General features: G+C 53.2%; 3 protein-coding genes and 1 pseudogene across 4 annotated transcripts; 1 reads left to right on the top strand and 3 right to left on the bottom strand.

The window, feature by feature from the left end:
- Positions 1-1667: 1667 nt before the first annotated feature.
- On the bottom strand, positions 1668-2719 carry CTHT_0005480 (annotated as a pseudogene; the record flags this gene model as incomplete). Its single annotated transcript has 5 exons — positions 1668-1868; positions 1958-2185; positions 2245-2292; positions 2348-2471; positions 2706-2719. Coding segments are annotated over 5 exons (615 nt in total).
- Positions 2720-4326: 1607 nt separating this feature from the next.
- Positions 4327-5673, top strand: CTHT_0005470 (uncharacterized protein; the record flags this gene model as incomplete). Its single annotated transcript, XM_006691019.1, has 2 exons — positions 4327-4702; positions 4778-5673. 2 exons carry the CDS (start codon positions 4327-4329, stop codon positions 5671-5673), a joined length of 1272 nt encoding a protein of 423 aa, XP_006691082.1.
- Positions 5674-6408: 735 nt separating this feature from the next.
- Positions 6409-7524, bottom strand: CTHT_0005460 (uncharacterized protein; the record flags this gene model as incomplete). The annotated part of the gene is made up of 3 exons (XM_006691018.1): positions 6409-6987; positions 7059-7127; positions 7261-7524. The coding sequence occupies 3 exons, from the start codon at positions 7522-7524 to the stop codon at positions 6409-6411; spliced, it is 912 nt and encodes a 303-aa protein (XP_006691081.1).
- Positions 7525-14773: 7249 nt separating this feature from the next.
- CTHT_0005450 (uncharacterized protein) lies at positions 14774-16066 on the bottom strand (the record flags this gene model as incomplete). The annotated part of the gene is made up of 1 exon (XM_006691017.1): positions 14774-16066. The coding sequence occupies one exon, from the start codon at positions 16064-16066 to the stop codon at positions 14774-14776; it is 1293 nt and encodes a 430-aa protein (XP_006691080.1).
- Between the last annotated feature and the right edge of the window lie 1234 nt (positions 16067-17300).

The following is a 17300-nucleotide window of genomic DNA, read 5'->3' as shown; positions in this document are numbered from 1 at the left end:
ATGTATTGAGCATGGTTGATGAGAGGGAATGGTAGTATCAAGCTTTAGACATAAAGATGATGAATAGGCGAGACGAAGAGAGTTTGAAAAAAAAAAAACAAAAAAAATGTGTACTTTAATCTTCTCAATTAGACATCGAACGGCGCTATACTTCTCTACGAACATGTCGCATCTTTCTTTTGATGCCATTAAATAGCTGAATGTCTGCTGAGTCTAAGTTATGTGACAACAACCTCGTCATTGGGAAAGACACATTGCAGAAAGTTAAATGCCATAACCTCTCCTACAGAGATATGCCGACTTCAAGAGGGTAAATGACTGAATTTCAAGCGAGGATGTTGAATTGATCAACATGTTTTGTTCATGACAAAAGCTTGCATGCCGACATGAAAATAATCTAAAGGGATATGAGGATATTACATGACAGCACTACAAAGGACAAAGGGAAGGGAAACCTTGTCTCCAGGATTCAATGAATGCCTAGCCAGCAATAAATTGTAGACCTGAGTCATTGTGGGCTTACAGCATGCCTTCAATGGGCCTGACGAGTACTCGGGTGAGCAGGATTGGATCGACCAGGGGGGCAGCATATGATCACAAAAATACATATCAGAGCATTGAAAACAAGAGATATGTGAAAGCCCAGCTCATTACCTAGGAAAGATGCTGCATAGAGCAGAGTAGCGAGCGCGGAGCAAAGCCCTATCTACTCCATACAGATAGATTTCCTAGCTCTCTCTCTCTCTCTCNCTCNCTCTCTCTCTCTCTCTCTCTCTCTCTCTCTCTCTCTCTCTCTCTCTCTACTCTCTCTCTCTCTCTCTCTCTCTCTCTCTCTCTCTCTCTCACCACACCACTGGTCTCCTCTTCTCTCCTTCACACATCATTATCGCCATTACGTTACCTGTTCCCCGTCTTTCTTGCCACAGGACTCATCCCCCTTCCCTTATCCCTCTCCGCATAAATGATTCCCCGTGCCAGCCGACCGCCAAGATAGGTAGGTAGCTTCGATCTTCCGGCAGAAGAGAGGAAGGAGGGGGGGGGGGGAAGGGGGGAACAACACAATATAGTCTGCAGAAGAGAGTTTCTAAGGGGGCCAGTTTCTTCGTTTGTTACGACGAAAACCGAACCAAAAGCCAGCACCATACCAATTCACCATTCAATTCAACCATTCACTACCAACCAACCAACCAACCAACCAACCAACCAATAACCACACCACCCCATCAACACAAAATACCAAACCCCTCCCCCCCCCCGCTACCCATTTCCCCTACCAATTCCATCACCATACATCATCTTCACCATTCACCACCATCACCTGAAAGTGTGCCCTCCTGAAAAGTTAGGTAGGAGAGAACATAAAGACAACGAGACGCGGAAAAAGGAGACAAAAAGGTTAGGAAAAGCGAGGTGTGCAAATCAAGACCCTATCCATGATGCAAGAAATCAACCCGTGAACACCCTAGAATAGTACGTAGCAGGACTGGCAATTGACGATGGGGAGGATGACGATGACGACGATGACGGTAATGGAATCATTTCAATGGCAGGTTTTTGGTAAGTTGGTCAAGGGAGGTGGCGGACTACTTTTTCTAGAGAGTGCAGTGGCCAGGCTAAAGCTAAGAAGCGGCCAATAGGTAAGAGAATACTGCATCCTCTTAGGCCGTTTAGCAGCAGCCGCCCGACTGGTTGTTGGACACGCCGTGTCCGGGAGCGACATTGACGCTCGCTTTCGTGTTGTTGGCGGCCATAGTGCTGCCCATGCGCTCCTTGATCTGGCGAGCCATGGTCAGGAAGGCCTGCTCAACGTTGCTGGCGTTCTTGGCCGATGTCTCCAGGAACGGGATACCCAAGCTATCGGCGAACTCCTGCGGGGGTGTTAGTGCCTTATCAAGTTTCGGGCCGGGAGAGGGGAGAGGGAGGGGGGGAGGGTTTGGTGAGATTGAAGCGGACATACCTTCGCAACGGTGTACTCGACCACCTTCTTGTCGGTCATGTCGCTCTTGTTGCCGACCAGCAGCTTATTGACGCCCTCAGTGGCATACCGATCAATCTCCTGCAGCCACTGCTTGACGTTGTTGAAGCTGTCCATGTCGGTCACGTCGTAGACGACGCAGATGCCGTGGGCGCCGCGGTAGTAGGAAGAGGTGATGGTGCGGAACCGCTCCTGACCGGCGGTGTCCCACTGTGATCGCAGTTAGTAAGCCGCACTTCTCACACACCAAGAAAGCTAATAGGACGTACAATCTGGAGCTTCACCGTCTTGCCATCGAGCTCGATGGTCCGGATTTTCTGGCGACGGTCAGCATGCGCTATTCCAAGTCTGAGAAGAGGGACAGCGCCGTACGAAGTCGACACCGATAGTGGAGATGTAGGATTCGGTATAGGTGTCGTCGGCGAAGCGAAGGAGCAGGCAGGACTTGCCGACACCGGAGTCACCGATGAGCAGCAGCTTGAAGAGGTAGTCGTATCTGTGGGGGGAGTCAGCATGTGATGATTGAACGGAGAGAGGGCGAGGCAGGCTGTCTGTCTGCAGCGGGGTCGGGTCGACAGCGGCCGTTTGGAAAAAAAAAGGGGGGGGGGGAGGATGTGGGAAGTAGGAGACACTGTTGAATAGTTGTTAGCAGCCAGAATCAAGCGGCAAACACGCAGATCACCAGAATGTCTGCAGCGCGAAGGGAAAGACAAGAAGGGGCGCATCGTACTACTCGGGGTTCATTGTGACAGTGTTGTTGGTTCTGAGTTTGGGATTGGAATCGGCTGGCGATGCGCAGCGAGATCGAGGGGAATGCTCGTAGTTGCAGGCGGGGAAAAGGCGGAGAGTCGGTAGACTACGGGCAGCGACGAGGATTTGTTGATGTAGAGCTAGAGGATGATGGTTGATAGATGGAGATCACGGGGGGTGTAGTCAGTGTCAGTGGGAAGTGTGGAATCGAAGGCAGCAGGCGAACACCTGTGTTGAGCAGTGGCAGCAACGCTGGAACCTGGGACAGCGAACTGGAAGCGAGAACAGCGGAAGGGAAGCAGGTCGTCGGTCGGCGGACTTCCAAGGCTGCGTCAAGGCGTCAGGGCGTCCACCAGCCTGGAGAACCATTGGGCGATTGGTGGACCCGCTGCCCCAGCGGCCCAGCGACCCAGTGCACACCTTGTCAACAGCGCACAGCACACCCGCTTCAGGCTTGGTTGGAGGTGTCACCGGGCACTCTGGCGTCTGCCACTCGCACTGGCTGCTGCCAGGCACTGAGCATAAGGTGGCTGTTGGCTGTCGAGCTGGCTGGTGTGCTGGACGGGGCTGGTCTGCTGGTTGCTGCAGCCTAATAGGGGGTTTTCACGTGATGCTGACTGTGGCGGTGTGTGTGTGTATGTGTGTGGCTTGACTACAGAGTACCCTGGAGTTTACAGGGTCTTTAAGGGCTCTGAGGAAACAAAGAATTAACTTGAAGCTACAGAAATCTACTTATCTACTTCTTTTTGAAGAGACGTCATGTCACTGATAAGGGACCTAGTCCAGCACTCTGCAATATCATGGAGGCATCCAGCAGCCGAGGAAGCACCTGAGCAAAACAGATGACAACTGCCTGTGGCGTGGAGCAACTGCTGACGGTGCAAGGACACACGAGACACTGTGCGACTGACCAAAACCCTCCCTGGTGCTGCTTGGGCTTGACAACCATAAAGACGGAGACATTTGCACTGGGTCAAAGTTAATATTGCCGAAGCTTCATGACAATGGAGTCCATGCATTTGGCAAATTTGATTCTCGAGAACCTAGTTCACATGTCTGGTGGTTGTCAGGGACTCAGGGGTCAGGAAGTACAGGTACACAACGGTAACAGGCATCTTCCAAGCTGCGGCATCTCATGTCTGTCGTCAGCTTCATGCTGGCACATATACGCCGGTAGATACAGACTCAGCTCTGATAAGAGCCTGAAAACACGATTGCCCCATGTCCCATGATCTTGGCTTGGATCGTGGATGAAACCAGACCCCGGGCTATCAAGATGCGTTACACGGGCTTCTAGGTTGGCACCAGGGCCACAGTGCGATATCAAAGACGCTATGGCCAACTTCTTATCGAAAAAATGTACCGAGCTTATCAGATCTTCGAGGAGTCTCTACAAACCCCATATCCAAGCTCATTGCTGACATCATCTCCTAGACCAGCCAGCACTTACACTGCGGAGTTCGCCGCATCACCACCTCTCGCCAGCTCACAAACAGTCTGGCACCATACCGCACAGCTTGGAATCGCTGTGCAACCTACCCAGGCGCCAAAATCAAACACAAAGCAAGCCGCAAGCCAGTAGTATCCCGGCTAAAGTCTAAATGACGGCGCCCGCGAGGATCCTGCGCCGGCATCTGCGCAGGGACTCTGCGTGGACCGGCCCAACTGCGACCGCTGCCGCCGCCGCCTGCATCGTCTATGCGTCTCCATGGACGCTCGACCGCCGCCGTGAACGTGTAGCTCGCTACATCTCGTCCGGTTCCGTCCGAAAGTCCCCCGCGCAAACGCCCGCCGCAAAGTTTAAGCAATCGTCGACCATAGCGAACAACACCGCCGCCGTCCCCGCCCCCTCCGGGAGGGGAGATTTCTTCCCTGAGGCTTGGTTTACATACCACCCGAGGCTACAGACTGTTCCACCGGAAGAGGCGGAACCGGACCTGCCGCCGCCGGAGAATAGGAATGTCAAGCTTGGGAAGAGTATGTGTCCCCGTCACATAGCCTTTCCTTTGCTTTGTTTCTTGATCCTCTCTACCCTCACAAAGACATAGCTAGCTAACTTCTCCCCCCCTCCCACCCCCCCTCAACAATCAGCCCTCCGCATCCTCCAAGACCGCCTGCCAACCCTCCTCCAGTCCCCCCTCCCGCAAGAAGTCCTCTCCCCCCACATCACCCTGCACCTCTTCCCCTCCACACACCCGCACCTCCCCACGGTAACCGGCCGCGTAGCCTACATCGCCGCGCTCTGGTCGAGCCCAATCGCATGGAACCGGGTCCCCCTCGTCGGCAACGTACGTCTAGAGATTCTGAGCGCACGCATGGTGCATAGACCAGCAACCCTGAGCCCCGGGATGTCAGCGTCGGCAGCGGCGGGGGGCGAAGGCAAGTTAGCAGATAAGGAGGAGGACGAGATTGTGGGACCGGAGCAGTTGATTGTAAAGTGGAGGACTGTTGGGGGAGGGAAGGGGTTGAGTGGGTTACTGGCGGGGGTTACGGGATTTGTGCAAAAGAAGGGGAGCTCGGGGAGCAGAGAGAACAGGCCGAGTACGGATGCTGAGGCGAAAGACCAACCCGCTGAGCAACAATCGCAAAATGCCGATCCTCAGTCAAGCAGCTCATCCGACCCCGACCCTCCAACCTCGTCAACATCTCTCTCCTCGTCGGACTATGAATATACCGGCCCCGATACACCAACCTCCCCCAAAGAGTTCACCGGCCTCTTCATCTTTGAATTCGACCGCGAAGGCCGCATCCTGCACCACACCATCGAGCACATGCAGCAGGGAGGGCAGTGGGAGAAGGGAGTTGGTGCCAAGGTCGTTGGCCTGACAGATTGGCTATTGGGCGGCATCAAGGGAGGAGGAACGGCCGGCGGAGGTCCTGTGGCTCCCGCTTTCGCCAGGGTGAGGTGTAATAGTGTTGGGAGATGGTTGTTTAATCGGAGGAGGTGATACTCCGTCCGTTAGTGAGAGAAGGAATTGTGTTTAGTGCGTTGGGGAGGTGTGTTAGGGGTGTTGGTTGTATGATATGTGTACGAGTATGACGATGATGATGAGCATACGAAGTTGGCAGGCAGGCGTGCATGGACTGTTATTTGTTTGATGTTAAGTTAAGGGCGTTTGGAAGGAAAGCAAAAATTGGTACTGCTAAGGGATGATATTGATGATGATGTCTAGATGGCTCATGTCTTCACTACAAAATAGCTGTACAGTGTATGTTCTGAAAGAGTAGTAGTCACCAAGACCAGTGTTTCAATAGTCCTTGGGGGGGTTGGTTACACTGCGTGGGACAGGGGTGTTGAACATAGATACTACCTGATCCGTGTACATACATGCATAGCAACAGCAGCTCAACGACGACACTCTCCTGTCTCCCTGATATCGATCAGTCTTTCAGGCTGTAAACCAAGACAATAAGCCAGTTTAACTGCGTGGGTAATGTACCCAAAAAAAACTGCCCCTTATAGAGAGAGAGACAGTCCCATCCAAGAAAAAAAAAGATCTATCTGGATGCTAGACGTCCGGGTGGTGGTAGACCCGGGAAAGAAGGAAAAAGGGATGAAAGGGCTTGGGGGGAGCAGGCCATAACCAATGTCAGCTCTGTTCCTGTAGAACTTTCAACTGAACATCCGGTCAAGACCTACCACCCCAAGCCCAAACTCCCCTCCCCTCCCCTCCCACCCACCCTTACGCCCTCACCCGCGAGCTCGTATCGCCGCCCTCTTCGCCAGCCAACTCTCGTGACGTCGGGCCGCGCCGCTGCAAGCCGGGGGGCGTCGGGGCCGGAGCATCATACCCATTGCCGTTGCTGCTGCTGCCGCTGCCGTTCGCAGCACGGCCGTCGGCCTTGCCATTCTTGCCGTTCCGGAATGTGCTATCATCGTCTTGGCAAGAAACCGCATACGAAGTGATAGCTGACCTCGCCACTTCAACGACCTTCTCCGCCTGAGCGAGCGCCTCGCGCAAGGCCAGGACGGTCTGGTCCAGGTCCAAAGTTGGCAGAAGGGCGCTGTTCCCGTTGGTGTAACCATTGCCGTTGGAGTAGCCGTTGCTTAGGGTGTAATTTCCGAACAGCTTGCCCGCCTTCAGAGCCCTGTCACGCTCGCGCTCCTCGAGCAGATCGCGGATGTGCCGGTTCAGCCAGAGGCCCTCGAGCTGCTTGAGCGACATGTCGCGGGCGCCGGCGATGCGGCCGCGGCAGGTTGGCGCGCCGCAGAGGCAGTCGAAGGGCTGGGCCATTTCCCATTCAGTAGAGGGGTAGAAGAACTGATATTAAGGAGGATATGGTTAGAATAACAAAGCTGATTTTCTTTTTAAGAGGACCCGGCCAGACGCACCGTCAGCTCGTCGCCCGGTTTAAGGCCCTTTGGGCCGGCGATTACGAGCATGCTGGAGGTGTCGAAAATCTAATAATTTAGAGCAGTCGCAGATGTTAGCCAGTTTGCCCCAATTTTTGAGCTCAATGGTTCCTTTGGGGAAAAAAAAAAACAACAAAAAAGACAAGCCCATATTTTCCCTCCCTTGGGGTAAGCAACTAACAAGACTCGGCTCGCACGAGTGGTTGATGTACAGAAGATCACTGTTCAGATCAATATGCTTATCCCGTCCAATCTGGACTGTGGCATAGGTCGGGACGGGGGCCGGGGTGCATGGTGGGAAGTCAAGGCGGGCGAACAGGCCGAAGGGCGGCAGCGCGATCTTGGAGATGCTCTTGGTGGTAAACTCCTCAGCATTACCAGTGACAATGACCTGCTGGATGTCGGGATGCGAGGGCTGCACCCAATGCGGCTTAATGGGAGCCATTGCGACGTGTGTGATGATGGATGATATCAAGAAATTGATAACGAGGATACGCGGCTGATTGTGCTACTAAGGTGTGTGAGCTTCGATGCGGCTGCTTCGGCGCTGTGCTAATGCTACCGTCGTCTCACGATCGACGAGCGTGGACTGCGACTGCGAATGTGACTGCGTGGTAGAGTCATGGAGAAGTCGGAGTAGATGGATGGGGGTCTGCCTTTATATGACGACGGCACCTCGGCGAATTGGGTTGATCAATTGGTCTTAGTTTTACTACAGCTTACATACAGCCTAGCAAGGCGCAACGTGCCAATGATGAACCAAGAGAGGATCAGTTAGTTCACCGTCGTCTCTTTGTTTTCCGGCCACGGCGGGCTTCTTCGGCTATGAGGAAGACTGGCCTGTCCCTAGGCTGCAACAACAAGCTTCAAGATATTGTGGCTGGCAAGCTGCATATGAATAATGCACAATTTCATAATCATAACTACCAGTTCACATCTCTTCTCGACCATTTACAGCCCGTCAATTCACATCTCCTCGTCGTCTCGCGACCTCGCCGCTCGTCCTCCCCCGCGCCATCCATGCCGACCTTGCGCGACGGCGCCTGCGAGATCTCCACCAAAAAAGCGCTCATCACCCGACGGTTCCCGCAGGGTGCAAAAGCCCACACGCAAAATTCGCTGACAGCCACTAGACGGCAGCGCTGCAATCGAGATGGCTGTCGGCGACTCGGCATGTGCTTCTGAAGCTCGCAGTGCACCTCTCACCTCCTCACCTTCCCCTCCTCTGTGGCGCGGACGCGGGGTTGGCGGTCTCAAGTGGATCACGGTACCTGGGTACTTTCCAGTTTGGATCCACTTTGGCCAGATGATTGGCTGCAGTTGGCGGGCTTGCGGCTTTAACTGCACGTAAGAGTGGGGCTCCAAAGCCCCGGGGCGCGCGGCGTTGCCTTTGGCTGGGATCTCAGTGGGGCAACGTTGAGAGCAGTGGAGGCATGGGATTCGCTCGCGAAGAAGCTGTTCCTGACTTTGACGCCAGTTGCCTGAAGCACGACTGATTGTTTATTCCTCGGCAGAGCACACCCATGCATGCCTGCGAGGTTTGATGATGGGTCAACAGATTATCAGCTTCTTCTCCTAGAGAGTCTTGAATCTGAAGATGCCGACCTCAAGGTCCATGGGCCATGATGTCATCGGCTCCCCAAGTGGATTGCGGGGCTGCGCTTCCGGCACTACCGGTGATCTTGACAAGAACGGCACTGGTGTGTCGAGACGTTGGAGACTTGACATCTCGGCCTAACCTCGACTCGCGATCCTTTGATTTAGGGCCTCTCCACCGAAAGGCTTTCCAGCAGCAAACATCAGGACGACTCATTGAAATGCAGGAACACTGCTGTATGTGCCAGGTGATGTTTGCATCGCCAAGAGATAATGCCCGAACACTTGCAGCTGCCGGGCCCTCCTTTATTCCAGGACGCAGACCCGCCAGTTCGGTTCCCTGATAGACACTATCGCAGAATCTCGTGCTGGACAATGTTGCTTGAGCTCCGCTAATCTGATGGCAAGCAAAAAGTAACCAAAACGAGGTTGGTGTAAGAACATGGATCTGAGCTCTATCTGCTCTGAATGAACTCCTAAGGATCCTAGACTCTCAGTCCAAAGAAATGCGGTATAAACCTATGGACTTAAAAGGCCACTGTCAAGGCATATAGGCCATGGTCAAAAGTGATAACGGCCTGAGATATGCGACACACTATCACACATTTCTTCTGACAATGATGTCATATCTTAGGATTGGTAACTTCAAATCAACCCCAACTAGAGTCAACATCATTCTTAGCTTCAGCCCTCAGGCAGGAATTGCTCTTAAACGGCCATGTAACGATGAAGGTATTTGACTGGGATAGTATAACAGATTCCTTTATTAACTGTCGCCAAAAATGCAGGACGTGAAGCATTCGCTCCTCGATCCACAAATAAACACAATCAACAGAGTCACTTGATTCGTCGATCGCGGTAAATTGAAGGACAGCTTAGTTCGTGAGAGTGAGTGACCTGAAACATGGCTCGAGTTAGTCAGTCGATCTCTGGAGTGAAAGAAATTGAGCTTGAAGCGCTTCCCCGTGGGTCTTCGCTAGTCCCATTTTTGTCGAGGAAATGATTTCACGTCTATGTGGCATTTTGGACTCCTTACGAATAGCTCTCGGTCGAGGGAGAATCAACTAAGGTTCGACTCACCAAAATCTCTGCTCCAGCAATAGGGGTTGAATGGATATCCCTAAGTCTTTGCAGTTAACCTCGCGGCCAGATTTCCAAAAAAAAAAAAAAGATTGAAGCTCTGAAACGAAAGGGGAATTAACACCGTGTTTGCATCGTGACAGCAAACCGCATTTATGCCTAGCAGTGTGGTGAGAATAGACCGCGAATGTTGTCGCCAAACGCGGAAAAAAGTTTCGAAGTTTGTGCGACTTGAAACTAGACAGTGCAGGGGCCTTCATCTGACGATAGACTGCCTATTTATGTCAGCACCACAGTCCAAAAGAAGTAGCCAGCTCGCCGTCGTGGCCGGGATGGCTCGTGCGGCGGGGGAGCGGCTCGGGTTAAGAACGTCGATGAAGCCGTAGATGGGCTAGTAGAGATGTAAATAAAGGCTATCGCTAATATGCTTGAAACAACGGTATTAGGGAGAATGGCAAATGTCGTGTCCAATTTTAGCATGCTGCATATGCCATTTGGACCCCATCTCTGAGGTTTTTGCTTGGCTTGCCGAGACTGACCAAACAAGGCACCTAGAAGCTGGATGGGACTTGGGATGGTTGGAGCGCTGAACCGTCGTGGTGTCAACGGCCAGGTAGTGTGCGCGTGACGCTGCAGGGAGCCAACCCGGGGCCAACGCCGCTGCCGGATGAGGAGAGATCCGGAGCAAAGTCTAATGTACCGAAAGAACTTCGCAGCTTGTCCTTCTTTCTAGCGGCGGGAAAGTTCTGAAGTGGGGGCCGACATCGACGATGATGAGCTTGGATTGCGGATTGTTTATGTTTTTTTTTCCTTCTCCAGAAATGGAATCAGCTGAAGATCTAGCTGAGACTCAGAGCAATCAAAAAACGAAGTTTTCTAGAAACAGCGCTCGGACGTTAGAATGTGTGATGCGGGGGACCAATTACTGATAAACAGGGGTATGGCACCGACACGGGGAGATTGACAGGGAAAGAATACGACATCCCTCCCCGAAGTGAATTTTTTTTGTGAACAGCTGAGAGCTCGTTGACCATTCGAGTCGTTCCAGTGGAAGCGAGATCTGACACGATCTGAGGGGAATCTGAGAGGGACACGAAGCAGGAGACACGCAAGAAACCAGCGATCCATGGAACTGAGCACCGGGAGCGACTCAGAGCCGAACCAAAATTCTGTCAAAGTACTAGTTCCAGGTTCCAAGCCCACGTTCCTACCCCGGACCAGAGAATGCGATAAGGATAGCGTTCCTACCTCAGGCTGCGTATGTACATGGGGGTCACGGCTGACACCGATGGCATCATCGCCAGTCCTAAAAGGAAAGGACAAGTCTCTAGACACTAATGCATCTGGAAGGCAGGCACGCAACCAAACTTTCGCCAACTCGCCAAGGTGGCGGCTGGTGGAAAAAGAGGGAAAGCACTCCATGCTGAAGCCAGCAATAGTCCTGTCATTAATCCTCCAAGACTGCCTGTTCCTCCCAGCTCGTCGGCTGGCACCCACTGGCATCCACCGGCATCGAACACACCCCAGACTTGCGCATACCCTTCGAGGGGTCACACGTGGCTCCATGAAACGCTGCATCTGGCCTAGGTACGTACCTTAACAGGGCTGCCAGGGCATGTTTTTTGGGGGGGGGGTTTGTGGGGGTCAGGGGCAGCTCCAGTTCTGATGGAACCCTCCGAAGTCTTCGAAGCGCATGGAGCTGCTGTTTGCCCCCTCCCAGCAGATGACGCGAGAAACAGCCATTTTTTGTCTGGGTCCTCTGGGATGCTACGCTGTGAATGTCTCTATTGTTCGCTTTGTTTCTAACAATGTCTACAGTTCGCGCGAGAGAAGGGGCCCAAGGGACCACTTGGAAGGACCTTTGTGCTAAATCCTAGACGAATACCCGAGGAACAGAGGAAAGACCCCAAGGACAAGCGTCAGGTCAGACAAGGCGACCAATTTGCTGCCTCTCTGACTCTGACTCTCAACTCTGAACCATCAGCGGCTTGCCCGACGTTTATTGTCCAAGCTCCCAAGCTCCTTCTCCGAGACGTATGCGTCAACACTGATGGCAATAGCGCTGCCGATCTTGATAAGAGAAATCCATGCCTAACCACCTGACCCTTGCCGTCAGACTCATCCGGACTTGTGTCAAGTGTGGCTCGGCCTTGACATAGCGGCAGAGTTGATCCCGGGTGATGGATGGATGGATGGATGGATGGATGGATGAATAGACGGTCTTAGGGGGCGCATTTCCAACGGCGGCGGGAGGGGCTGGGTGATGATACCCCAGCTAGGTACGCAGCATGCTTGAACGCTAGCATCTCCACCCCGTCCAAGCAAGCAGCCGTCGATTTTTTTTTTCCAACCTCTCCATCGTCCAAAACGTCGAGATTGTCCCCTAGTAGCGCAGCAGTGGCGGGTGTTGTCACAGCAGCAGCCTTTTGAGGCCCTTGTCTGCGGGTGCAGTGCAGGACGCACCGCAGCAGTGGCATGGGCATAGCCATCCGTCCACGGCAATGTCGGCATGAGATGCAGGCTGCTCGACATGCAGCGTGCTGCTTTGATGCAGCAGCCCCATCGACAATTTTGGTGATTGGTGGGAGAGATGGAAACATGGGCGACGTGGAAGGACGCAGCCCCGGACCTTAACAGAGCAGTGTTAAGATGTCGCTGTCGTCGCCCTCTTCCTCTTTGGAAAACAAACAAAGCATCACAGGCATCGGACTGGCAGCCACGTTTCCCGCAAGCTGTCAGCTGAACAACCTTGACCGAGACAGGGTATTCGAATTCCTGTCTTTGTCATCTTGTCTGGTTGATCGAGCGACTCACCGATCTTGTCCAAGGACGATGACGTTCCGTTAATCACCAGATTCTGGCTGTTTTATCCGTGCGCTGCTGCCGCGTCTTGATATACTCCCCCCCCTCCGCAGTAGCTTACCTACCAGTGTAGGTAGGCCAAGGACTTGTTTTATGCATACGCCCATGTATGTGCCGGGCGAGGGTGATCCAACACATACACCTACTGGCCCTGCCCTGTCTGTTTGTGTCTGCGTCTCGCCCGACGATCAGACGGTCTTCGAAAAGAAGTGACATGCATGCCACGTGCAGTGCTTGTCGGCAAGTGCCTTCCACAGTGCCTGAGTGCCTATGCTTGTCCCGTCTCACCATTGGAAGATGCTTCAAAGCCGGGGCGAAGGCAATCTCTCCCTTGCTCATCCCCGATATCCACCAGTGTTCTGTCCAGGCCTCCACTCCAAAACCATGAGTGGGGGTGTGAGGACAGCCTGGGCAGGTCAAAAGTTTAAATAGACATGTCGGATGTCAAGGAGGGTTTGATTGAAGGGGCCAGGTTCTTGTCGTTCACTACTTTGTTGACTTAGCTAGTTGCTCGATCTAGGACCGCGTTATATATAGGGGGGCCTGTCCTCCGACACACTATACCTCCTTCGACCAAGGGGACTAGACATCCGTCTAGCTAAAGCTTGGTACCCAATCCCACCTCGCCTCTTGTCTTCTATACACACTACTCAAGTGAGTTTCCGAGTCCCAACTCGGAGGAGCAGTGTCCGGCTAACTCAAGCAGGGCCCTCATCAACCACCACGTCGCAAACATGGCACTCCATTCCTCACCTGTCTCATCCCATCGGCTGGCCAGAAAACCTAACCCCAGGCCCGAGCCCGAGCCACCGACACCGAACCCTCCTGAGCCCCCGTTCGGAGGCTAAGATAACAAACGGTCAAGGGAGAAAAGATGTTGGGGGGGGGGGGGAGGGGGGGAGAGGTGCTAGAGTCACGAAAGCCGGCCGACCACACATGCTGAACTCAGACCGGGGTCTGTGAACATCTAGCCAGCCCTGCCGTAACGGTCGGCTAAGTTTAACGAATGGCTCGTTTGTTTCGCTCACTCGCTCGGTTGTGGAAACCGGTTCCCGTTCTTGTCTCCCGTCCCTCTTTTTGCCTTCCCTTTTTTGGTCACTCTTACACTGCCGATAGCCCCTGATCGACGGGCGGCGGGCGGGCCGAGCCGCGAATAGGCCCGATATGTAGTTTTATCTCCGCTCGGTTTTGTTTGTGCTGCGGGAGGGAGGGGAGGGAGGGGATGTGGTGTGATGATGGGGAGAGGGTGGCGGGGGTCTTTGTTGAGTGGGTGTATTTTCTTGGAGGATCAATGATGGACGGGTATGTACGGATATCATGCTGGACTGGGATATTTGATGTTGTTTTTTGTCTCAACTGTACTTAAACAGGTTGATTTTGTTGGTTTTTGTTGGTTTGGGGGGGGGGTAATCGCGATATCTTGTTTCTATTAGGGTCTCTCTATCATGACGTCTCTGTCATCGTCTCTCTCTCTCTCTCTCTCTCTCTCTCTCTCTCTCTCTCTCTCTCTCTCTCTCTCCCCCTTTCTCTCTGGTAAGATGATGAATATGGGTTGAAATGTTGAGTGTTGATGTCCCTTCGTATTCTGTTTCGTATCCCTTTGCTCTATGATTCCTCTTGATTCCTCCTGTACTCGAATATGACATCATCGATACCAGTCCTCTCCTTTCCTTTGTATCATTTATTCATTATTATGGCTTTCATGTTTTGAATGGTATTAAATCCATAGTGACTGCTTGAAATGGAATTGGAAACATTTTGAAGCAGAACGCCTCCCCTGTATATGCTAAATCCCTGTTGCTTTGAGTGCTTGAAACACACACATAAAAAAAAGGTATCTCGTTTGGAACATCCTGGTCGTAAATCATGTCCTAACGGGTCCTAAAAGTGAGGCCCCACAGTCTTCATCTCTTTGTGAAAATGGATGAGTGGCATGCGTAACTAAGAAGTGCACCAGAGACCTGATCGGGTAGCCTGCCTTCGAGCCGGCCACTCAGGAGATGACCAAACCTCGCAAACCTCCCTCCCTCCCTTCAAAAAAAAAAGGCAAAGAAAACAACACACAAAAAAAAAAAAAAAACCAGGGGATGACCTCCATAACTCCAGGGCAATGGATTTTCCGAGTAGTCTTCAACCGTCGAACGACTCCCTGGTTATCATAAAGACGACCCTTTCTCCCCTTCCTCTTCCATAACTTCCATCACCTTCCCCGGTTTTGGGCGTACCGCCGCCGATTGCCCCCTCAAAAACCTCGGCAGCTCCTCTTCCCTCACCATAACAATCTGTGTATTCACCATCGAATTCTTCTCGCTCCCCCCACTGACGCCAGCCATGAACGCGCTCCACAGCTTCTGCACAACATTATCGGTCGTGGGGCCCCTGTCCGCTGCAGACTCTGGCGAGGCTTTGGCCGACTTGTGCGAGTGGATGTGCGAGAAGTAGGGGTCGTCTGCGTAGGGAGACCTATAAACCACACCATCCTCTTTCCCGCTCTCCTCCTGCTGTGCAGGAGCTCCAGGCGTGTTCGTGGTGATCAACAACCGCCCCTCCCGCCCCCACGTGCACGGAAACATATCAATGATGTGAAATAATGTCCCAAAAACTTGATCGGCTTCGTACAGATCCATATGCAGCTCCTGGAAGGCGCACGCCACGTTTTGGACTCTGCGCGTGTCGTCGCGGCGAAGAAAGTATGACATGGGCGCGTTGAAGCCGTACTGGTCGTAGGGCTCAAGCTCGCCCAGGAGGAGGAGGCAGTCGAGGGAGAAGTTGAAGTAGACTTTCGGGGGGTGGGTGATGGGGCGGGCGTAGGTCGAGGAGCGCCGGCGATTGGGAGGAGGGATCAGGTCGGGGAGGGAGCGTGGAGAAGATGAGGGGGGCTGGCGCTTTGCTGAAGAAGAAGAAGAAGAAGAAGAAGATAAAGATGAAGAAGAAGATGATGATAAAGACGTCTGCTCCTCAGTGTCCTCGGACGAGGTTGATGCCAGCGACTGCGACGGGGAAGAAGAAGAAGCAGACGCAGCGGAAGATGACACCGGCGGAAGGCCGGCCAGCCTAGGCGGTAAACGCCACGCGAAAGCGAGCTGGTAGTGTTTCAGCGCCAGCTCGCGCGACTCGCGGCAGACGTGGAGTAGCACCGGGACGGCCGGGCGGCGCGGGCGGCAGGTGAGTTGTACGCGGCGCTGGGCCTCGAAGCGAGAGTCGAAGCAGGCGGCAGCGACGATTCGCGGCTGGATGAGGCATTCCCAAATTTTAAGGCGGAGTTCGGGGGGGAGGAGGGGGAAAAGGTGGAAGGTTTGGCCTTGGGATTCGGAGGAGGAGGAGATGGTTGTCGACGAGGAAGAGGATGAGGGTGGCGACGGTTCTGTCTCGAGGCCGTCATGGATGACCTGAAACTCGAGCCAGAACTCGGGTTTTTCTTCATCCTTGTCATACCATGATCGGAGCATTTTGGCGTTTTTTCTTCTATAAGGTTTCTTTCACAAAAAAAAAAAAAAAGAGAATGATATGGTCGAAAGTGGTGAAAGCTAATGGTGAGAAAAAAAAAAAAAAGGTACGGTGAGCGATCGGGCTACCTTGATGGCCCAACACATGGCTCGACCGTGGCTCGCCAAGGAAGCCTTAACGCGATGTCATTGCGGTCTGTTAATGGCTCAAACACCCGCACGCGATGGCGCACGGCTCGATGGTTGCTCTCTTAACAGCCATGGCTCGACGTTGATAGCGCTTTGGCGTCTGAATGGTGATGACATAAGCGGGTTTGGTGATGTCTGACGATTTTGTGGGAGGGTTGGGGCTCTTATCTGATGCAAGATAGCAACCAGATCGGGTTTAGCGCACCCAACGTTCGTTTGCGCATGGGTCTTTGCGCCCCAGTCTTTTCGACACACAGTGGCGCCTCTGCGCGCCACAAACCTTCTTATGGCTTGTCGAGTGCCGACAGCATCTTACATCAGACTGCTGCCAGCGTCATAAATTGTCGTCAATTGGTCAAAAAAAAATTCCCCAATTGCGCTTGGAAAAGCCTGGAGGAATGATGAATGCGTTGGACAGAAAGCACGTGCAGCTGGGGGCTACACACACACATCCCTAACCATCCCTAAGCTTTGATATATCATCTTGCACACGGGATGGAAGGATAATTAGAGGAAAAAAAAAAAAGCCCTTCTAGACATGGGATGAAAGATGAAAGCAACACTCAGGTCCCGGATCATGTCAGCCAGCCAACCAACCCATGCACGAAATACTGACAGCTTTCACATCACCAAGAAAACGTAAACTCCGAGCTCAGGATGCCACGCCTCGCTGCAGCATGGTGCCAGATTGGCATGTCCCAGCCGCGAAACGAGGCTGCTTACACTTACACGGTAGATTTGGGTCAGACCACATTGGCCCCTACAAGGTTACATATCAAATTGCAGTAGCTGGACCGCGGCTCGCAGAGCCTCATGGTAGCACTTACCTACAAACCTACTCTAGCGCCCGCAATCCATCCGGAGTCGGAGGAACATGAACCGGGAGAAAAACTGTCAATGGTTACTGGACAGCGTTGCGATAACCCGCGGGCCGCTTGCCCGCGCGCAGGGATGGCCGGTGCCGGTGGCTGCCGTTTATGAACCGTGGGATTGGGTTTAAGCCTGGCCCTGGTTGGGCTAGCAGGTTGCAGAGCGCAGCGAACCAGCG

The sequence above is a fragment of the Thermochaetoides thermophila genome, assembly GCF_000221225.1.
Source record: "Thermochaetoides thermophila DSM 1495 unplaced genomic scaffold scf7180000011806, whole genome shotgun sequence".
In the NCBI taxonomy this organism is placed as follows: Eukaryota; Fungi; Ascomycota; class Sordariomycetes; order Sordariales; family Chaetomiaceae; genus Thermochaetoides; species Thermochaetoides thermophila.
Note: the sequence above shows the minus strand (reverse complement) of the source record. Positions and strands in the feature narration are given on the sequence as shown.